Source organism: Corvus moneduloides, chromosome 1 (assembly GCF_009650955.1).
Source record: "Corvus moneduloides isolate bCorMon1 chromosome 1, bCorMon1.pri, whole genome shotgun sequence".
Taxonomy (NCBI): domain Eukaryota; kingdom Metazoa; phylum Chordata; class Aves; order Passeriformes; family Corvidae; genus Corvus; species Corvus moneduloides.
This window is the reverse complement of record NC_045476.1, coordinates 97,553,012-97,574,361: the sequence shown is the minus strand read 5'-3', so window position 1 is coordinate 97,574,361 and position 21,350 is coordinate 97,553,012. Positions and strand designations below refer to the sequence as shown.

Sequence of the window (21,350 nt, the reverse complement as noted above, 5' to 3'; positions counted from 1 at the left end):
TCAGAGAACATAATGACAGAGAGACCAAATGTTAGACAATAAAGCAATTTCTATTTTTTGGTCTTCTATCATATCTTCTAGCATATCATTAACCTAATCTAATTTGCTACTAGATACAAGTGTTAAAGGATTTTTTTTTCTGTCTACATACTAGGTATTTCTAATTTTTGAAGCTTTTGCAACAATGTCAGTTTTTAGTAACTGCAACCAGGTTTGCTCTCAGTTTGATGGCAGGTTTCTTTCAGCTTAGGGCAGGTTTCTTTCATTTTAGGGCAGACTATATTTTCAAGGAATGATTAAAATTTTCTGAGAATTTCTGTAAAAGGTTAATTCATTTAAATTGCTTTTAAATCAGTTGTATTCGAAAACTTTTAGATCAGTGTGTTCAAAGACTGAGGTGAAAAATAGTCTTTCCTTTATATTTCCCCTACATGTAATTCCTCTATTATTTCTGGATTTCAGAATAGAGAACCCTTCTGCCACACAGCTCTCCAGTCTACCTTTCTTCTGTCCCTGTCCAGACCCTACAGATTCTTACAGAGTGCTCAATATAACTGTTGAAAATCAGGCTGCATTTATGTGGATTTAAGTGAAAAGTTCCCTGAAGGGACCAGTTCAGTTCTACCTCTACTCTCAAGGTTTCCACTATGCTAAAAAAAAAAAAAACCTGTACAATTTCCACCTTGGAACTGAAATCTGAGTATTTTGGCTGAGGGACATTAGTGGCACATGTTCAATCAGAGTCACAGATGACTTGAGTTCAGGTTCCTATCCTGCTCCTTTAGAGCTGAATCTTTTGCCACAAATTGCTGTTTTACCTGCAACAGCAAAGACTGCAAGAGGTTTTTTGCTTCTATATCTACTGTCTGTATCTACTGCCTTACTACAAGACCAAATCTTACTTTACTTTTGTAATTGTTAAGTCTCTAAATGAAATTGCATTCCTAAGCATCACTTATGCATCCCTTTCTTCAAATGCTGGCATAAGGAAATGAGTTCCATCCCTTGGTAGTCGAAAGATGTAAGAGCTTCCTCCAAAAAAGTGGCCTAATCAAAGAGATGCTCAGCATCAGCTGTGACTGACCAGAGTGGAAGTTGCTGCTGCTCAGAAACTCTGGAAAACTTATTTGGGTTCCTAAATGTGTATTTTGACTCCTGGTTTGGTTCAACAGCTAAAGAAAGAATTAACACTGACAGATTCCCAAAGAGATACTGCTGCCAGAAGGACAATTTCCTCTAGACTGGTTAACAGCAGTCCAAATAAATCTGCCTTCAATGGAAGTATTAAAAACAAGACCATGAGTGCTGTGTTGGGGTAAATATCTGCGATAAGCTTGGCAGTAAAGGAAGGGGGAAGAAAAGCAGGATCTGAAAGAAACATGGGAATGGCTATTCTGAAACAGAACTACAGCATATCCATCAAGGGTCCTATTTCTAACATCGACTAATACCATCTGCTGAGAGGAAGACTGAAAAACCCTCTCTTAGCCCAGCTCAAGTTCACCAGTTGTCTTATGCCCTACGACACGACGGGTTTTGTCTTTACAAATCTTGTGGGTTGATAAAATAAGAAGAAAGATCCTGGGCATTTTATTTACCCACAGAACATCTCATCTTCACTAGAATCCTGAAAGTGTGAGGAAAGATTCTGGGCATTTCACTTACCTGTAGAACTGCCCTTCTCTGGAATCCTAATAAATTATGGTATAAAAGCCAGACTGCTGTTTATGTGTTTAAAAGTGTTTTGGGACAGGCCACATAATTTTACTCATTTCATCCGTTGCTAACTCTGTGAAGTTAAATCCAGTAGAGGAAACAAAACCAAATTGGTTACATGCACAGAATCTGTACCACTTACACAGATCTATATAGTCCTAACACAAACCTTTACTTTCAAGGAAAAGAAAAATATTAGGCTTCTACAGGACCTTTGATGGGATTCAGCTGCACTGGGACATGGTTCTGCAGTGCACATGTAAGAAAGAAGGAAGTGTTTGGTGTGAATGTCCTAGGACTTCATCTGTCTTGCTATTTTTTACCATAAGCCTTTTTTTATCGTCTTCTGGGAAACGTCTTCAAAGTTTATTTCAGCCAAGCTTCTATATTAGGCTGCTTTAAGTTCCCTCTAGCACTTACTCTGTAGTATCATCCCTAGTTGAGAATGCCGTCATTTGCTTGAAGGTAAGTTCTTTGAACTTGATTTTGAAGATAAACAATATTCTTCTCATTCAGATTTCCAAAGCATTTCAAAATAGCTTCCAGATCTAAAGTAATGAACAATTACTATCCTTAATGGAATTCACTAATTACATGATTCATGTGTAACACAAGAAACATTCTTTATTTGTATTGTTAAAACTGACTTTCTTTTCCCTAGTTCTATCTATAAAATGTTCAATCTTAAATTGTATTATTCAACAAATTTACCTTGGCATGTGCACTTCCATGCAAATAACAAAACTACAAAAATGAAAAGTGGCATTCAAAATTTAAAAAAATTATCATTATCCTGTTTCTCAGTGAGTTTCATGTGGATTTTTAGTGCAATCAAGGCAAGACAAGAGGAAACTCATATGGGTCAATGAAAGAAAGAAATAAAAGGATGAGGGAATTGGGACTGAGCTCCTGAACTGCAGTTTTAATGACTGCATTTTTATAAATTCATAAATTTCCTGCATGTCTCTTTTGGTAATTCTGAAGTGCCTTCGCAAAGCTGATCTGAGTGAGTTTAAGTTCTCTAAACTGCAGGTGAGCAGTGCTGGGGATTGTTTAGCTAGCAGGACACAGCACTTTTTAACTCCAGGAAAAAAATGACGGGTTAGAGAGCCTTATACATTTATCTGTGATTACTGAATCTAGGATCCTTTAAAGTCAATTAAGTAGGCAGGAAAAAAATTGCCTTGGTTTTGTTACTTCTTCTACACAGAGGTCAACAACTACAGTCACATGACTCTCAATTTGCTCAAAAAAAAGCTGTTTAGGGACACATATCCCAAGGGCCGGTATAACATAGACCAGAAGAACAAGCTGCCCTCCCAGTCTTCCTGTGACCCTCTCTGATTTCAGGATTGACTGCAGTTCTTCCATCTGCCTTTTCCCAGCAGTGTAATTCACATAAAATATTTTAAATAGGAAAAACTCAGATTAGTAAGTGCTACTTACATTTACAGAGTCTTCGGCAACTATCTACAGCTTTTCTTTTTCAGATCTTCTCAGGTTTTACTCCACGGTGTTTTATGTTTCAAATCTTTTAAGTTTCATGAAAGGGCAGTCGGCTGGGATTGATGTTTCCAGCAAGTCCTCATCGCAAATGCTTGGCAAGCCTAGAAAGCACCGTCTGAGGCCCAGGAGCTGACAGAGTTAGGAGATCTTACTGTACATATCAGTGTAAGGCGGCTATCTTACTTTAGGTAAGAAAATCCGATGAAAAATTGCAAGCCAGCCATAGTCACACGGGGAGCCATAAAATAGATTTGGCTGCTCAAGGTTTTAATAGTTGGTTAAAGCTAGAAGTGACAGTGGGCAAAAAAGCAAGAGACCGGCTGAGCTCCCACTTTCAAGGCTGGACAAGCCCCAGGGTGCCTGCACTTTGGTAATGGGAGGGACAGATTTTCTCACGCTTGTCCACTCAGACTTCTTCATTTGGCTGACCACGAGCAGCCAGCAGCTGGCATGGCCACCTGGCCAAATTGGCGATAGCCATCCGTTCATGCTTTTGCAGCTTGGAGCATCTGGAAATGCCTGCGGTGCCATGGGCTGTCATTGACCATTGTCTCCATTATGTCACCTCAGGTGAAGTTTCCTCCGGGTGATGCGCAGCAGCTGCAGTACCCAGCTCCACCAGCGTCACTCCTGGTTCTACTACGTCCCCAGCCATGCTGGGTTTCAGTGTGTCACTGGCATTTTCTTGGTTCCTGGATAAGCTGTTCTTGTCCTACTCTGCTCCGCTTCCAGCTGAAAAGATAGGCTGGCATAGGAGCAGAGCACGATGGGGAGCCTTGTGCAAGGCCTGAAATGTCAAACAGGACACGCTCTCTGGGGACACGTGCAGCTGCAGGTGTCTGCTCTTTGTCTTTCACCTCCCACAGCTGCCTCTGGATATGGGCAAAGGCAGGAAACTGAGTCATCCTCCCAACGCAGGCTCTTCCTTCAACACTAATGAGGGTTTTGAAGAAATCCTTCATCTCCCACTGCCTGTGTCCTTAGGACTGAGCTCTACCTGTGATGAAATCAGATGCTTGGGAGAGGAGGAGTGTTACCTGGAAAATGCAATGCAGAGGAAACAGCACCTTGCAACAAACATGACTACATTTCATATCTTGTCTGCAGAGACTTTTTGCAAACCTAAAAATTAGACTTATGAGCATACCTCTTTCCTTTGTGAACCATATTTAACCTTGTTTGACATGTATTTACAATGAAATGATTCTACTTTCTAGACAAGTTTTCCCAGGTTTACGCAGCTTTAATCTGAAGCCAATATTCTGACTTGTTCTTCACTTCATCTCTTCTATATTACTCCAACCATTTCACCACAGGTTAAAAAAGAAAAGAAAGAAAATATTCAAAATTTATTGAGTTTCAAAACAGGAGGGAGAAGAAGGAGAAATGTAGGAATGCTCTACAGTTTCTCAGATTTTGTGGAAATGTTTATACTCATAAATCCATGTGTTCCTGATTAGACAAACAGCCCTTTTGAGATAAACAACCTAACTATTCTGGAAAAAAATCTTTTAACTGCAAAGTCTCCAGAAGAGAAAAGTTCCTAAATACTTCTTAGCAGTGGTTTGGAGTAATTGGTGGAACAAACATTTAACAGGAAGTTCAGGCTTTTTTATACAGAATTGACTTTAATCTGGCTGCAAATCATACGTGATAATTTGGTGGATGTGGGTCTGTTACAAGTGTTATGGGTATTTACCCATCAAAATAAACATAACAAACTGTCTTCTACAGCCTGCAGTCCCTGGTTAAAACAGTTTTTCCTATTTCATTACTCATATTAAACATAGTTCTTTGATGAAACCTGAACCTTATTGGTGGTTCTAGTGTTGTATTATATTTATTATGGTTTAAAAATAACTGTTATACAACACATGTATTGCCAGTGACTGTATTTTTGTAACTTCAATCTGCTACGGATGTTTCCAAGGCTCAGTGATCCTCCCACCCACCTCACACTTGCAGGGTGCAGAATTACTGCGTGGAGCTATAGAAAATAGTTATACAGTCATGATTTAATATCAATATTAAATGCTCAAAGATTCTTAGGATGTTTATTATTTTGAATGCTCAGGGAAAAGCAGAAGGGATAAAGATACATTTACCTCTGCTGTCACTTTTTTATTGTCTCAGTTTAATGTGTTTTAATCATAGAGAAAATGTTAGCATGCTACTAAAAAAATTATCAGTGAGTATTGAAAATAAGTACCCATTGGAAAATATTGCAATTAGTCTTTAGTAGAATATTTTCAGCCTCCTCATGGAATATAGTCCTTTCTCACAGTACAGACACTTCTCTACGTGATTTCTCTCTGTGTGTGTACATACAAGTGCATGAATGTACATGTGTGCATGGTTCTGCTTTCTAAACTTATTTCTAAACTTTCTGCACTAAGGAATAATACATGTGCAGTTTAACTGGGACACATATTTATGACAAGCAATCATTTTGCAAAGGGTAGACATTAACCCTTATCCCCGTGGTATGATGACCATGGGTATATGATCTGTTTTCAAGGCTGGGTGCATGGCTATTGATGAGCAGAAGGAAGAGCCTTCCTGCTGAACAGAGCACCTTGCTAAAAAAAATTGGCTGGTATCAACAGTTCAGCCTCCACATATTTCTTAACACTTTCCTGCTGTTGAGTCACACTGCATTGTAAAATCACCATGCAAATCAAAAAATTGTGGTAGTTTAAACACTTTTCAAACAACCTCAGATGCTTATGAACTATAGGCCAAATGTCAAGGTATTTACTCATGGAGTTAGATCCTACTGAACAATAGCTGGCATCCTATGTCAGAGCGCTACCCGCAAAAGCTGAAGGCATGCTGTGACTGCTTGAGATCTTCAGCACCTTGCAAAGCCATGTGGGTGTTCAGGATAGTGTGATTAACTCAAGGAGCAGGAACAAAAAAGGAAAAAAGAGAACCAATTTGGCCCATAATCAGAGAGCCAGTCAGGTACACACAGCTGTGCACAGTACAGATTGCAGGGTGACACCGGTTCTGTTGAATTCAATAGAAAAATGCTTACTGGCTTTAACAAGGACAGATTTAATCCTAGATCCCGAAATATCTCCACAAACCAGTTAATTTTCAGTATAAAATGTCTAAATGCATGTTTTATCAAGCCACTTTTATGTTTCGCTGGCCCCTTTATCTCGTGTCAACCAAAAATTCATAATACCAATTTTGACTGAAGGCTGGCTTTAATTACAATTTCTTTTAGAGGTCTCAACTGCTTTTTGTGTCCTGGGAAATGAGAGCAATTCTTTCTATCATATTCAGAAAGAAAATGAAAAGGTTGGTAAATGTATAAGTAATTTTAACTGATTCATTGATCTGAATACTTTTAAAGTAATACAGTAAGTATTTCTGTCACACTTTGAAGTTAAGCTTGGAGCTCAGTTACATCCCTTAGGGTTATTGTATAGCCATTAAGAATGTGTACCTTTTATCTGGTGCCTTCAATTAATTGAATTTCAAAAATATTCTCAAATGTTTTTAGAAAATCATTTAGTACCTGGAGGACATTCCCGTGTGATTTATTGTTACAGTAATTAAAAACAGTGAGTATTACACTGGTCACTGTTGGAACTCCTGTCTGCCTTTGGCTATATTTTGGTTTAAGTTAAAACATATAGTGCACTTGAGAGACTTGTGAAGGGAGGTAAGAAAAAAATTAATTCTTTTCAGATTGCTTCAGAATTTTTGGCACACTTAGAAATAACCTCGTAAAGTGATCACAGTGATATTTACATGATAATTGTATGCAAGCACAATTAAACTTCAATATTAAACAATTAAATAGTGCTTTTCCTGCTATGGTGAATTATTCCTGACTACCCATATTAGTATTCTGTAGTTCTAATCAGTGCCATAAATAATTTTCAGTTTTACACATTCTGCTCTGAAGCAATTATTAAGAACTCTCAGGAAGAGTTAAAACAGCTAATGAAAATAATTAGCAGAAAAAAAATGATGGTTCATCCTGCATTGAAAGATAGCCCGAACTAAAAACTACAAACGCTGCTTTAATTGCATCTTTGTTTTCTGAGGCACTCACAGTTCTCCTCTGTAATCCCTTTTGTGCAAGAAGTGATCGCTCACGAGCAGCATTTTGCGGAGCTCCTCACTCACAGGAAGATCAGTGGGATTGCACCCCGGCCCACGTCTCTCCGGTTGTGTAACATGGAGGAAGGAGCTCATTGCTGTACTGCTTCCCTGGAGCTCCACCTCAGCAGCACTGCTCACCTGGCCAAAGTCTGCAGGCTCGAGCAAAGACACAGTGCAGGCAGGAGAACTTGGTGCTACTGACTCGCTTGGTGTCTTCTTGCCCTTTCAGGGTCTTCCAAGAGGCTTGGTTCTGCTTCTAAGTCTATAAAATTATGCTCTTTTCCTGCTAAAAAATAATCCTCTCCACCCATCCACATATTGAGAACACTAAGACAACCTTAGATATTTCTCAAACATCATCAAAATTTTTTTCTAACACAAAATAAATATCTTCTCAAATCATGGGCTCACAAATGGAATTATGGTAATACTTCTTAGAAAATTCTTGAAAAAATAATCATGAGCCTAAATCTTTGTGGACTACAAAAGACCCTCAGATGACCACATAGGACCTGAAAATAAGTGTGGTTTATTAGCTTAGGCATGCATTTATGAATAAAAGTCTAGTTGTACAGATTGTGGCCAATACAGGCCAGTACCAGATAAACATTTCACATTTTAACGTACACACTGAAGTCATTGTTCAAAGTAATAACCTATCCTTTTAATAAACCATCCCCGTTACACAGAAATGCCTAAAGGTTTTCTAGTGTGCATCAGTCTTTTGAACATCACATAATGAATTTAATGTGAGAAAAGGAAAAGAAATGTACCTGTATGGATCCCTGCAAATTAAGATAAACCTTGCTACTCTGAGGCTACCATATAACTTGGCACCCAAATCGGATGAGGACAAAAATAGTTTCAGTGAAAATCTGATTTCTATCCATGTATTTACTGCATTCTGAATTATATTGGCTTTCCTGTGAAATTATTCTAGTTAAGTAAATTATCTCAGAGGTTTCATGATTAAGCTAATGTGTTTCTAGGACCTTCATAGTGAACATGAGTTATGACACATGCATTAGTATATTATTCCTTGACTAGGTGTGATTTAGTAACCTCTACAGGAAAATAAAGGCCAAAAAAGTAAGAGATCGAGCTTCTGTTTTCTCCCATCTGATATCTTAGAAAGTAGGTCTTCAAAATACAGCCATAGTGTTGAAGGAATTGACACTGAAAATTAAATTATATTCTCTTTCTGAATGGAAATATGTGTTGCTATCACCAGAGCTGTTTGTCTAATGACATGGAAAATCAAGGGTTTTAACCACTTGGTATCATTTAATAATGGCCTTTTCACAGCAGAGAGGGCATTGCTCTAGATACAAAAATGAGAAAGAATGCCAAAGAATACCAGGATAGACAGGACCCACAACACTTCTACAGTGAAAAGAGCACCTTTTAATAGCTTAAACATTAAAAATGGTTGAAACCTTAGCATTATTGGTCATTTAAACAAAAATAAAAAACCAGAAAGACAACCTAACATTACGAATTACATGAAACAAGATCTACAAACACCATTCCAGCCATGGACTCTGGCCCATGGTTTTTCGGGAGTGCTGCCCAAAAGCATTTGCTCCTGTTGCAAGCATCTTCCCAGATTTATCAGTGGCCAGTGTTCCCTCAGTGTCCATCATGTCACTATGGTTGACCTGCATGCATGTCTACTGGGATTCCAGCTCCACTTAGTCTGGTTGCCCTCCTGCCTGGCTAGGCCAGCTTCTGACAGAAGGCCACTGTGCTTTTTGCTACGTAGGTCGGAGCGGCAATGGATGGCAATTTCCAAGGTATGCAGGTCGACATGAGCAAATTGCAAAAGACAGACTCGAGTCTGCTCACTTCCTTTAAGCATCACTGAAATAATTAATCTCGTTGTTGATCTCAGGGACCTGAGGTTATTATATTACAAAAGACACATATTAATGTACTGTTACTGGTGGTAGCTGTTAATATAAAAAAAATATTCTTTGAACCATGTCTTCTGCCCTTGAACATCATATTTCAGGGCAGAGAGGCAGCTGAATCCAGCAACTCCCCAGCCCCTCACCACTGGAGCTCCCCCCCTGTAACTCTGCTGTCGGGAAAAGCAGAGGTAGCCTCTGGCCGAGCACCCGGTGCCGGGATCGGGAAAGGGTTGGAGGAAGACATTGAGAGGTCCCGGTCCCCTCAAAGGACATTAGCGCCGAAGGGTAGGTGTCACCTCCAGGCTCTGGATGGTGTCACCCCGCTCTGTAAAACACGGGCTCGGCCGGGCAGGCAGGCGGCTGGACGGGGTCCCCGGGGGACGGCGGCGGCTGCCCCCGCACGGGCAGGACGCTGCCCCGGGCCAGTCGGCCGGGCTCCGAGGGAGCCCGGGGCGGGAGCCCGGGGGTAGCGCCAGAGGGACAGGCTCCCCGGTGGAAGGGAGGAAAAGTCCAGACCCGCAGTGCCGGGACGAGGACGGCACACACGCCTCCTGTGCTCCCAGGGGGCATCGCAGAGCCCTCGTCCCGCCGGCGGGGAGGCAGCCCTGGGCGGGCAACCAGGGCATCCACGTCTCTGGGGGTTTGTTACTCCGCTTTAAAATGCAAAGGGTCGTGGCATGACTGGCTTTCTGTTTACAAGTGCAGATGGGGAGAAGGCTCACGTTTTCTTTCTCCCTGAGGTTTCCCCGCCTTGAAAGCTCCAAGGGCAATCCGAGGAGGGAGAAAGGGGAAAGAGAAGAGGATTTCCTAGTTTCAGCATTCATCAGATTTACCCTGTCATTGCACTACAAGGTGCAGCGTGTGTCGAACACTACGAGCACGGGGCCATGCAAATGACACAGGCATGAAAGAACCCTGGCAAGAATAAATCTGTCGATGTACAGATGTTCCCTATTAACGTTACTGTTCAGCCTTGGTGGTTACTGTGGGAAGACACCGGATTAAAAATTCCCATTGCCACCCCACCTCTCCTGAACCTTTCTCCCCACACCTCTTTGTCTTCGCTTAATTAGGTAGGATATTATACTCTCTTTTTCTCTTCCTCTGTCTTATTGAGACGTCTGCCCAGGCTCACGCCTTTAAACAGGAATGATATTGATCCCTCCTCCCCCTTCTGTCAATCCCGATTTGTCCCTTTTCCTGCTGAACAAACAATTAAGAAAAGAAAGTACCGAGCGCGCGGTAGAACTTGTCATGCACAGGCTCCCGCGGGGATCCCGGGCGCTGCGTGGCCCCGGACACCGGGCCGGAGCCCGAAGCGGCCCTGGGCGCCCGGGACTGAGGGAGGGTGGCGGGAGGCTGCACAGCGGGAAAGGCTTTTCGGACTGGCAGCTGGCTGCCGGCTCGCCCAGCCTCGGGCCCGCGTAACTTCTCCGCAGGAGAGAGCGGCAGCGGCGGCGGCGGTGGCAGCCTGCGGCGGAGACCGGGCGGGACGGACGGCCGGACGGAGGGCCGGGAGCAGGAGGACGGAGGACAAGCGGGAGCAAGGGCTGCTGCCCCGACCTGCTTTCGGCTACCGTCGGAGCCTGCTCCCCCTCCCCGCTCGGTAGCCCCCCAACCTCCGCCCCGGAGGAAGCCCCCGGTGCCCGGGCATCCCCTGTGGGGCTGCGCCCAGGGCGGGCAGCGACGGCGTAGCCGGCCCGGGGGCGCTGCAGGGAGCGGGTCCTCGGTGCCGGGCTCTGCCGCGCCGCCCCCCCTTGCCCCCTCCCCGCGGCCGGGGGGCGCTGGCCCAGGCAGTCCCCGGCAGCTCCGCGGAGCCCGGCTCCGCCGCGCTGCCCCCGGGCTATGAATAAAGCCGAGGCGGCCGAGGGGACAGGTACAGGTGCCCGTCTCCTGCGCGCAGGGCTACGCCGACGTCCCAGCCCGCCTCCTCCAGCGGGAGGGAAACAAAGACGGCGAGAGAGACAGGGAGAGTTGCCTGTAAGTTTAGCGCCTTTCAGTCTTGACTCGCGGAGATAAATGATAGTTTGGAGGTGCGCGCAGTTAATCACCGCCGCGGCTGCCGTACAGCGTGTGCAACCCGCAGATCATTAGGTTAAATGGAGGACATTCGTGTTCTTCCAGAATCAATGCAATTATTGTTGGCAACAAGGACAACAATTGGAGTGGCAGCACTAATTTTACTAACCTGCTATTAATTATGGTGTCCCCCACGCCCCAGATGGCTTTTATAACCCGTGGAAGCAAGCGGTGCTGGCTGCTTCTGTTTTAAAACGGGAAAAGTTGGAAGTGGAGTGTCTGGTCGTGTTGGAAAGTGTTAATCAGTAGGAAAGAGTGTGATCAGTGGAACTATTCACTTGAGCGTCACTCTGGTACAGGGGGTTAGTGAAGTGGCTGTGGCGCCTGGGGACCGAAGGCTCCGTGCCGCGCCGCGCAGGTACCGCGCACTGAGACATGCCTGCGTTAGCTCCCCGCAGCTCCCTGCCACGCCAGCCAGCGCAGACCAGAGGAGAGAAACCCTGCCATGGCACAGCCATCGCTACCAGGTTTTAGCCGAAGCCGGGCGTGATCGCAGGTAAAAAATTTCTTCTTTTGGTGGTGATGCTTGTGTGTATGTGTGTGCGTGTGTGTCTCTATGGAAGCGGGGGGTGGAGGGGAGCGGTGGGGCTTACCCCCCCCGCCCCCCCTTCTCCTTCGGAGCCTGCTTTAGCAGCAAGGCAGCTGAAAACGAACTGCTGGAGGGAAGAGAAACTATCCGTGATGAATCATTTGGCTTTGTGCAATCTTTACCTAGGACAGAGGGTAAATGTATTTTAACAGATGTGTGTTATTTCTTGGGAAGGGGGTGTGGATATGATATTCAGCGAGCGCTAAGGTAAGGTACCGAGTCAAACTTTTTGGATTTTAAGGCGAACTTTAAAAGACACAGAACCTGACCTTGCAAGTAGGAAAGTTTTACATTCGCAGAGAAGTAAGTTGAAGATATCGGCTGCCAGAGAGCTCAAAAGTGGTGGCATCTGAATGCCTTCGGGTCTGCAGCACTGGGGGTTCAGGAGCTGAGCAAGGAAATTTTATACAATCTTTGCTTTGCTAGTGAAAGCATAGTTGCAATGCTCTGCACTGAGCAGGTAAATGTGGGCATGTTGTAGGGTCCATCTATAGCCATAGAGAGCTGCCCAGGTCATAGCATTTGCTTCTCTTGCTGAAAAGTTTTGTGTGTGTGCATGTGTGCATGTAAGAGAGAGAGAGAGAGAGAGAGGGAAAGTGTTGGCTCTAGTTCTTAAGTGTGAAAAGTTAATAAATACAAAGAAGAGAATGAGCATGTGAGGCCTTTTTGCTTTAATCTAGATTGTTTGCCAAGAGGATTGAAGATTTACAAAATGAAAGCATTCAAATGGATAGCTTTGAACAACTGATTTTACATGTAGCTGTAAAATGAGTAAATTAATTAGCAGCGCCTTCTTACGCAACTGTTCTGTTGGTCATCATGGCTCTGCCAATTCCAAGCCATGGCATGGGTTTGTGCAGGTCGGCAGCATCGGCTCGTTCGATTCAAAGTGCAGGAGGTGCAGTTACACCTCAAATTGGCTCAGGAAAAAAAAATATTTACTGTCAATAGCAAGTTTATGGGAGCTAACCTACTTGAAAATGTTGTAAGCTGCCCCGGGTTCCATGTCAGATTCCAAATGGGCAAGATGTAGAGCTTCACAGTGTTTGTCAGGCAGTGTCAATGTTGCTTTAAGTCTGTAACATGAAAACAAAGTAAGCTTGACTGAAAGAGCTTGCTAAAGTCTGTTTAGCCCATAAGCAAATTCCGTTGCTGAAATATTTCCAGGAGTGGCAGTAACCCCTCCAAAAGAGAAGGCGATGAAAACGCAGATAGTAAGTGTAGCTGCATTAACTGCCTCTAGATCATGTCCCTGAAGACGTCCATCAAAGCCTGAGTCCTGAAGAGGTTCTGTTTTACCTGCTGTGGCCTGTTCCAGGATCACAGGGTTTCATTCTCATTCCATGTTTTTACAATAAAACTTGTATGAGCATTGGCTCCAGATTCTCAGAGGAAAAGCTCATAACGCTGGGAGAGAGACCTGGTTGGGCTTTGGATGGGAAATACCTGCTCGCCTGAGTGTGCAGGCTGGTTCTGACCAGAAGGGAACTCTCCAGCATGTCCTATTGATCGTGATGGGTTTCCTTGCTCAAACTTTGGAGAAAGCAGTGTGTGTGTTTCTTTCTCGAAAGCTGTTAACTGCTTTGTACAGGAAAGGGGCTTTGACGAGGATCAATTTTTATTACACAGCAAAGACTTGCATTTTCCAAATGCCTAAGGATATCGCCCACAGCATTAAGCGCCTTTGCTTGGATTTGAACAGTGTTACGTTGTTTATGTGCAAGAACCACAAAGGTTATTTTAAATCATTGTGGGGCTTAATGCATGTTTGTGCTCTGGCACCAAAATTCAAGATGAAATATAATTGTGTTGAGTTTGTTATCAACAAAGGGCCATTATTTGTAGACTGTAAGTGAAACAAGACATCAACAGTGGGGGAGGACGTAATGTCAGCTTTCAGCGTTTAAGTGTTTAAGGTTATTAAGGTTTTTTGTTGCTTTTTCTTTTTGTTTGTTTGTTTTGGTGGGGTTTTTTTAATGACTGCTTTCTAGGGAATACAGATTGGAACTGACACAAAGTTGACCGGGGGTAAAGTAATAGAGCAGGCAGGCTGCAAAGAAAAATGACAAATAATTATCATGATTAATACAGGAAAGTTCAGTGTGAAAATGAGCACCAGAGTATTTGCATGGCGCAGTGAAAGACAACTGTGATATATAAATAGACAAGGACTATAAATATTGAATTTCTCCTTGTATTTTAAAGTTTAATAGACTCATCTAAATATCAAAACCTGTAGTGTACTCTGGGCCACTGCGGAGTTGACATCTGCAGTGGGGGGAAAAAAACACACCAAAAAAAAAAAAAAAAAAAAAAAAAGACCAGGACACCAGGACATTTCCCAAACTGTAGCCTGGAAAACTGGGAGGACTTCGGACTTCTTCAGGCAGTCCTCCAGCTCTCCCAGCTAATTATAGTGCTTTACACCAAGCCGCTCTTGAGAGATAAGTGCAACTATTTTCTTCCCTAGCACCGGTGAGTTTTATTCCGGAGCTTAAACAAACATCCCCCAGCGCAATGGGCACAGGAGGCAGAGGGAGCAGCACAGAAGACTGCGTGCAGACCATTGTGTAAATACTGGGTGTCTTTTCCTCCCAAACAATGCAATAGTCCGTCAGCACGCCGCACAGAAGGAAGCTGCTGGTAAAGAGTCACTAAAAGTATCATTATACCTTGGCAGCACCGGGGTATAATGCAGGAGGAGGAATAGAGAAGCGCTTCTATAAAAGAAACCCAATGGCAAAGTTATTCATATTCTCAGAAATAAAAAGAAATTAGCATTTCAGGTGAGGAAAGAAAAGGCACTTTCTTCCCATCCAAAAATCAATACAGAATTCCAAACCGATTATTTATGTCATTTGATTCCCTTTCTTTATATGTTTCTCCCGGCTACAGATACTGAGCTGTCAGGATAATTTGCATGTACTGTATCTGATATCTTTTATTTGCAAACACTCTAAAGCGCCATAAAACGCCTCTCGTTGTAGTCTAACTCAATCTGAGAACTAGTATTTTCATCTGTAAATTAAAGCAATTACGCAGCAGATATTATATTATGTGTACTGTGGTCTCCAGATAGTCATCAATCACCCTCAATCGAGCTGTCAGTGTGGGCAGATTCGTTTCTGGGAGGCAGTCTTCCAGCTGGGGAGAAGAAGAGAATATCATCATTAATTAGAGTGTGACCCTGGGGCTATTCACATGTCTGAACCCAGGAATCTCTCTGAGCAAGTCTGCACACCATGGAGCAGCGTTCGACTGCACCAGCAGCCCAGCTTCAGCCTCGGAGCTGACTCCTCCGCTTCCTCCATCCTCCCGGGGGCTGCCTGCTTGCCCTGCCTCGGTGGTACCGGCCGTCGGGGGAGAGGCGCTGGGGCTGCCAGCATCTTCCCCCGACGACCCGGTACCTGCTCCCTCCGAGCGTGAAGCAGAGGGGGGTTGCTGCCTGCTTGTGGGGGGGCGGGTCCCAGACCCCCAGAGGGTAGGGAGGCTGATAGCAGCGGTGGGATGGGTTGGGTAGAAGAGGATGTTGGAAGTTTGAGATGGGATCAAAGTCGTTTAAACCTGAAAAGTCACATCTTTTCCATCATTCCTCGGAAAACGCTTGTAGGGTTTTCGACCTGTAACCACACGCCTGAAATAAAAGCCGAAAAGAAAAGCAGAAGTGCTTATCATGTGCTTTATTGTCAGCGTTAGCGCTAATTTTAACTGTTGATTAAATCTTAAATGAAGACTCAGTCGTGTGTCCCTTCATATGTCTTGTTTGTAATTGAGACTAATTATTACTGTGGGGTGGGAAGAAGCAGCTGCTCATTAATTAATTTCTAATTAAAAGTGCTTACTAGCCTTTCAGTGACTAAGGAGGGTGGGGAAAATAGCTGATACAACATTGATCCTTCAGATTAAAAACATTCATTTCCTTCCCTTGCCCGCAGAAATATATACGTGTTGCAAGCAGGCGTTGCCGCTACCGGAGAGCTTCCCAAACTTTCGCCCCTGTTATGCAGGCTGAAGGCCGTGCTGGAGAGTCTATTTTCCATGCCAGGGGAAAGGTTCCCGAAAATGAGTGTTAAACTTACAGGCAGGTTAATTTGAGTAGGTTTTGCGTGACGTCAGGGGCTCGGCTCTTTTAAAACAACATGCTTGTGAGCTGATGCATTTGTATCACTTTTCTTCTTTCCACCTTTTATTTTTCCCCGGGTGCAAAGTATTTATTTTTGCCGTCACCTTTGCCAGCCTTGGAGCCTACATGTAACAATTATTTCTGTGTCGTAGCTGTAGCGGGGAAGGTGCTAAAATCGCCGTACATAATTTAAAAAAAAGTTTAAGTTTTCATGTAAATAAATTAAATGTGGTTTTCTGCTTCGTCCTATAAGCATCTAGGGACCTGTGGTTACCAATCAATTGGTACAACAGAGCACAGCCAGGCTGCAATAGCGTGCAGATCAGACGTCTCGCCTTGTTTCTAGATAACTGGGAGCCTCTGTACCATGTCCTATCCTCAGTTTGGCTACCCTTACTCCTCTGCACCCCAGGTAAGACTTTTTGCCTACCAACATTAATTGATTGAATTTCAGTCCTTATCGATGCCTTGCGTCCGGGATGAGGGCGGCAGCGATCCTCTCCCGCATGCGTTAGCGGCAAAGCCGATGCTCGCTCCGCAGCTTTCCAAGATGCCCAAGTTCTGTGGCGGGCACCAATTTTAAAATGGGAAGAAACACGCGGGATTTAGGGTGTTTGGGGGTGATTAAGACGCGTGGGAGAGGATTACAGAGATGAGAGGGGTGAGAAGGGGGGCTAGAGATCCCCCAACCCCCACCTGCACCCCTCCCCTTTTTTTTCTCTTTCACGATTAAATTCACAGTTTACCAATTAAACACGGACGTATGGAGGTCCGGCCCGTAGAAACAGAATGGGATATTCTAAACCAGCAGGTCAATAACAGATGTGTGCGTGGCTGCTACAAACCTGCAGTCAAAATAAATATGCATGAATGACTTCGAAAAAAACGTTTAAAAACGCAGATGGGAATCATTGTGCTGCAAGAAGAGAAAACGGTGTAAACACCAATCTTGTGAAAACACCCCAGGAAAAGTTAGCTTTTAAATGCAAAGGGCCTGAGGAATGTATTATAGAGGATTAAACACCCACAGGCACGGGGCGTTCGGTTGTTGTTGTTGTTGACTCGTCTTAAAAACTGATAAAATACTTGCACCTCTGCTCTTCTCTAGAGCGTTTCTATAACGATTGAAGTAAAATACGGAAGGGGAGGGAGAAGGGCGGGCGACACCCCAAAGCTACGACCTGATTTGAAAAAAAAAACCCAAACCAAACCCAAACAAAAACCCACCAAACCCATACAATCTAAAAACAACCGAACCCAAATTTGGTTATACTTTGGGAAGTTCCCCCCCGTGCTCAGCGCCGCTCTCTTTCCCTCCAGTTCCTGATGAGCACCAACTCCCTGACAACCTGCTGCGAGTCCAGCAGCCGGACTCTGGCTGAGACGGGGGCGGCCGCCTCCGCCCAGACCCCCGTGTACTGCCCGGTGTACGAGAGCCGCCTGCTCGCTACCGCCCGACACGAGCTCAACTCCGCCGCCGCCCTGGGGGTCTACGGCGGGCCCTACGCCGGGCCCCAGGGCTATGGAAACTACGTGACCTACGGCACCGAGGCTCCCGCCTTCTACTCCTTGGTAAGCCGCCCCGGGGGATGCTCGCTCCCTCCCTCCCTCCCTCCCGCCCGCCGGCCCTGCGCTCCCCCCGTGCCCCCGGGGGCGGAGGCCTCTCGGCGGGACCCCCTCCCCGGGCGGGGGCAGCCCCGGGCGCTTCTCCTCCTCCCCTCAGTGCAGCACGGCGCTCCCCGCGTCCAGCCCCGCGGTCAGCAGCTGTTCCAGCCCGGCGCTTGCTCCTCACGGTAACGCAATTAAAAGTGGCGCCTGACGAGCTGGTGGCCGAGTGCGGAGGGCCCGGCCTGCCGGGCAGTTTAGGGCGACCCAGACCCAGCCCAGTCTTGCAAAAAAAATGATGCGCTCTTCCCATACAGTATTTTTTTTTTCCCTGCACCGTAACAGCGCCAGTTAATGTCCCTATTGATGTCGCTGGCCGCCGCGGCCGAGGGGCCCTCGGAAGGTCCGTCGCGCCGCTCCGGGCCGCGGGGCGGGGGAGCCGGGCGGCGGTGCCGGCGAGGGCCGGGCTCTCCCGGCGGCGGGGGCTGAGGGCGGCGGGCGGTGTCTCTTGCAGAACAGTTTGGATGCGAAGGACGGGAGCGGCTCTGCGCATGCGGGCATTGCCCCGGCGGCTGCCTACTACCCCTACGATCACACCCTCAGCCAGTACCAGTACGACAGGTAAGCGCCATCCCCAGCCCGGCCCCGCTCGCTGCCCTCCACCCCCGCCACCGCCTCCCCGCCATCGCCTCCCCGCCCCGCCCCGCCAACCCCGCCAACCTGCCTCCTCGCCGCTCAGCATCTCCCGGCCCCAGCCATGTCGCCTCCCCTTCCCCACATCGACACGGGGTCCTCCGCCCCCCGGGCGGGCGGTAGCGCGGGGGGCGATCCCTCTTAACAGGGGCGGTAATTATCTTTTCCTGCGCGGAGTCAGGCTTGGGCATCCCGTGTATATATTTATTAGTTTCAAACCAGCGCAAACCCCCTTACACACCGTTCCCAGCTCAGAGGCCCATTGGGCGCCGGTGACCTTTCCTGGAGGATGTGCATTAAATATTCAGTCGCAGCCCAGTGTCATCTGCGTTAGGTTCCTACAATTTCAGGAACAAAAGGGTAGAGGAGATTACTAATAAAAGGAGTAAGAGGAAATATATTTCTATTAACACTTACACCCTGGGGTCACCCAGACGAATTCTGTTTGGGGACGACTAATGAAACGAGAGGGAAGTGGTATATTTGTGACTTTGCAATCTGCTAGGATTTCCCTGCTGCCCGAAATGTTGACATTGACTTTACCGTAAATAAAAACAGGCGGTTCCTTCCCTCTTTCTGCCACCACCGCCAAGGCAGAGCGGGAATTTGCATTGCCCGCTGCTGCTGCTAGCTGAACCTTTCCTTCTTGCTTTCCTTCTTTGGCCTGAATTCTCAAGGCTGGTCTCCCTCATAAAGCTGAGCTGTCCTCATCCATCTCCCTCCTCTCCGGTCCAGCCGCCCTCCGGGGGATGCCGCAGGCAAGCGGCTGGGGACGGGGCTCTGGGACCCCGCGTCGGGCAGGTCCGCGGGGGGCGAGAGCGCGGTGTCACATCCCGGGGGCTCCCCTGTGCCTGCAGGTACGGGACGATGGACGGCGGGACGCGGAGAAAAAACGCCACCCGAGAGACGACCAGCACGCTGAAGGCCTGGCTGCAGGAACATCGCAAGAACCCCTACCCCACCAAGGGCGAGAAGATCATGCTGGCCATCATCACCAAGATGACCCTCACCCAGGTCTCCACCTGGTTCGCCAACGCCCGCCGGCGGCTCAAGAAGGAGAACAAGATGACCTGGCCCCCGCGGAACAAGTGCTCTGACGAGAAGCGGCCCTATGAGGAAGAGGAGGAGGAGGAGGAGGAGGAGGGTTCGCAGGAAGAGGCGATGAAGAGCGGGAAAGCCGAGGGTACCCTGCTAAAACCAGGCACTTAGCGATTCGGCCGCGGGGGCTCGGCCGGCAGCTCGCCCCCGGGGCGGGCCTCGCTGGTGGGGGCGGCCGCGGGCCTCGCTGGTGGGGGCGGCCGCGGGGCAGCGCGGCGCCGACAGTGACCGTGTGTCTTGTTTTTGCTGTCCCTTCCCCCGCCCCCGCCCCGCAGAACCCACGGGCAAGGAAGAGAAGGAGCTGGAGCTCAGCGACCTGGAGGACTTGGACGCCGCCGAGTCGGAGAGCTCGGAGTGCGAGCTGAGGCGGCCCTTCCCGCACACGCTCCCGCATCCGCACCCGCTCCCGCTCCCGGGCGGCAGCCACCCGCCGCGGGCCGCCGAGCCCCCCGCCAAGATGCCGCCGCCGGCCGCCGCCGGGGAGGAGGAGGAGGAGGAGGCGGCGGCGGCGGCGGCAGAGCGGGCGCGGAGCTGCCTGAAGACGGCGGCGGAGGAGTGCGGCCCCGACCCGCTGGGCGCTCGGCAGCGCGGCTGCGAGTCCAAGATGTGCTTCCAGCAGGGGCAGCAGCTGCTGGAGGCGAAGCCCAGGATTTGGTCCCTGGCGCACACTGCCACCTCCCTCAACCAGGCCGAGTACCCCTCCTGCATGCTGAAACGGCCGGGGGGCTCGGTCGCCGCCGCCGCTCCCGCCCCGGTCAGCGTCATCGACAGGCACCAGGATTCGCCGGTCACCAACCTCAGGAACTGGGTGGACGGGGTGTTTCACGACCCCCTGTTCAGGCACAGTACTTTAAACCAAGCCCTGAGCAACACAACAGTTTCCTGGGCTACCACCAAAGGAGCCATTCTGGAAACGGGCGCCTTGGGACGCGCGGTGGGGAACGGCGCCAACGTGCTCAAGGGGCAGCTCTCAAACCTGGCCCACCATGACTCAAACAAAGAGTTTCTGGCGTTTCCCAAATCAGGAAGCAAAATGTTTTGTTCCTAACAGGCCCGCCGAGGGGCAAAAGACTTTCTAACGCTTAAAGAGTCAGCTACACTGAAAAGAGACTTGCAAGAGTTTAAATTTAAATATAAAACTTTTTCTTCCTTTTTTTTTTTTTTTTAAACAAACAACATAAACCAGGATTTAAAGTTCAGTTTGCTCAGTTCAACGGAAAGACTTTGCTCATTGCTGTTCTGAACATTTTCTCCTGGCTGCGACTTTAAGGGATCAATGTCGTGAAAGTTATTTAATTCCATGTCCAAAAAGCACGTACTATAGTGTAGACCTACTTAAAAAGTTTACATCCGAAAGTTTACAAACGGGAAATTTTAATTCAGATTTAATTTAAGGCATGCCGACATTAGTTATAAAGACTTTTCGAGAGTTTTTCCTCCTGATTTCCTTGTTAGCATATAATTCACAAACAGCACTTCTACTAAGTTTACACCTACTGCACAAATTTATCTTGACAAAAAAAAAATATTAAAAGGTATGCTCACTCCAATAAATTGTCTGTTTCAGAGGTAACACAAGTGGTGGCGTTTTGCATTGGGCAACAAACAACTTCTGTGTTTCAAATTCCCCCTCGGAGCCGGTCCAGGTAATTCCAAGGACTGTCAACAGGCTGTCGGGAGAGGGGAAGAGAGGCTCAGCGCAGCGCTGCCGCGGGACTGAGGACGCACCCACGGGAGGCACGCTGCGCACAGGAGGGATGCTGGGCTGCGCTCCGCGCCGGCCGGGCCTTCGCAGGGCAGAGCCGGGCTTCGGCCACCGCCCGGGCCGGCAGCGGGGCGCCGGCTGCCCGCCGAGGCCCGGCGGGGCCGGGAGCATCCCCCCTTCCCCCTCCCCTCCTTCCCGAGCTGCGGG

General features: G+C 47.3%; 1 protein-coding gene and 1 long non-coding RNA gene across 8 annotated transcripts; one reads left to right on the top strand and one right to left on the bottom strand.

Annotated features, from left to right (window-relative positions):
* Positions 1-1,925: 1,925 nt before the first annotated feature.
* On the bottom strand, positions 1,926-7,378 carry LOC116449159. The gene is made up of 3 exons (XR_004242263.1): positions 7,292-7,378; positions 3,163-4,259; positions 1,926-2,264 (listed from the first exon to the last, which is right to left on the bottom strand). It is a non-coding gene; the product is annotated as an uncharacterized LOC116449159 (long non-coding RNA).
* A 3,091-nt stretch (positions 7,379-10,469) lies between these two features.
* IRX4 (iroquois homeobox 4) lies at positions 10,470-21,011 on the top strand. Of its 7 annotated transcripts, none has more exons than XM_032119651.1 (7): positions 10,470-11,231; positions 11,719-11,826; positions 16,296-16,454; positions 17,363-17,614; positions 18,162-18,268; positions 19,198-19,541; positions 19,714-21,011. In XM_032119651.1, the coding sequence occupies exons 3-7, from the start codon at positions 16,410-16,412 to the stop codon at positions 20,484-20,486; spliced, it is 1,521 nt and encodes a 506-aa protein (XP_031975542.1). In that variant the 5' UTR covers positions 10,470-11,231; positions 11,719-11,826; positions 16,296-16,409; the 3' UTR covers positions 20,487-21,011. The 7 variants fall into 7 exon arrangements, with proteins under 7 accessions (XP_031975542.1, XP_031975533.1, XP_031975550.1 ...); XM_032119642.1 differs by having other exon boundaries at positions 11,630-11,826; XM_032119659.1 differs by having other exon boundaries at positions 10,470-11,826; positions 16,389-16,454.
* Positions 21,012-21,350: the final 339 nt, after the last annotated feature.

Excerpts from the sequence above, each read along its gene's own strand:
- IRX4 (XM_032119651.1), top strand. The coding sequence starts at position 16,410 with ATGTCCTATCCTCAGTTTGGCTACCCTTACTCCTCTGCACCCCAG. Across the intron at positions 16,455-17,362 it reads CTTACTCCTCTGCACCCCAG|TTCCTGATGAGCACCAACTC; the intron begins GTAAGACTTTTT and ends CTTTCCCTCCAG. Across the intron at positions 17,615-18,161 it reads CTCCCGCCTTCTACTCCTTG|AACAGTTTGGATGCGAAGGA; the intron begins GTAAGCCGCCCC and ends TGTCTCTTGCAG.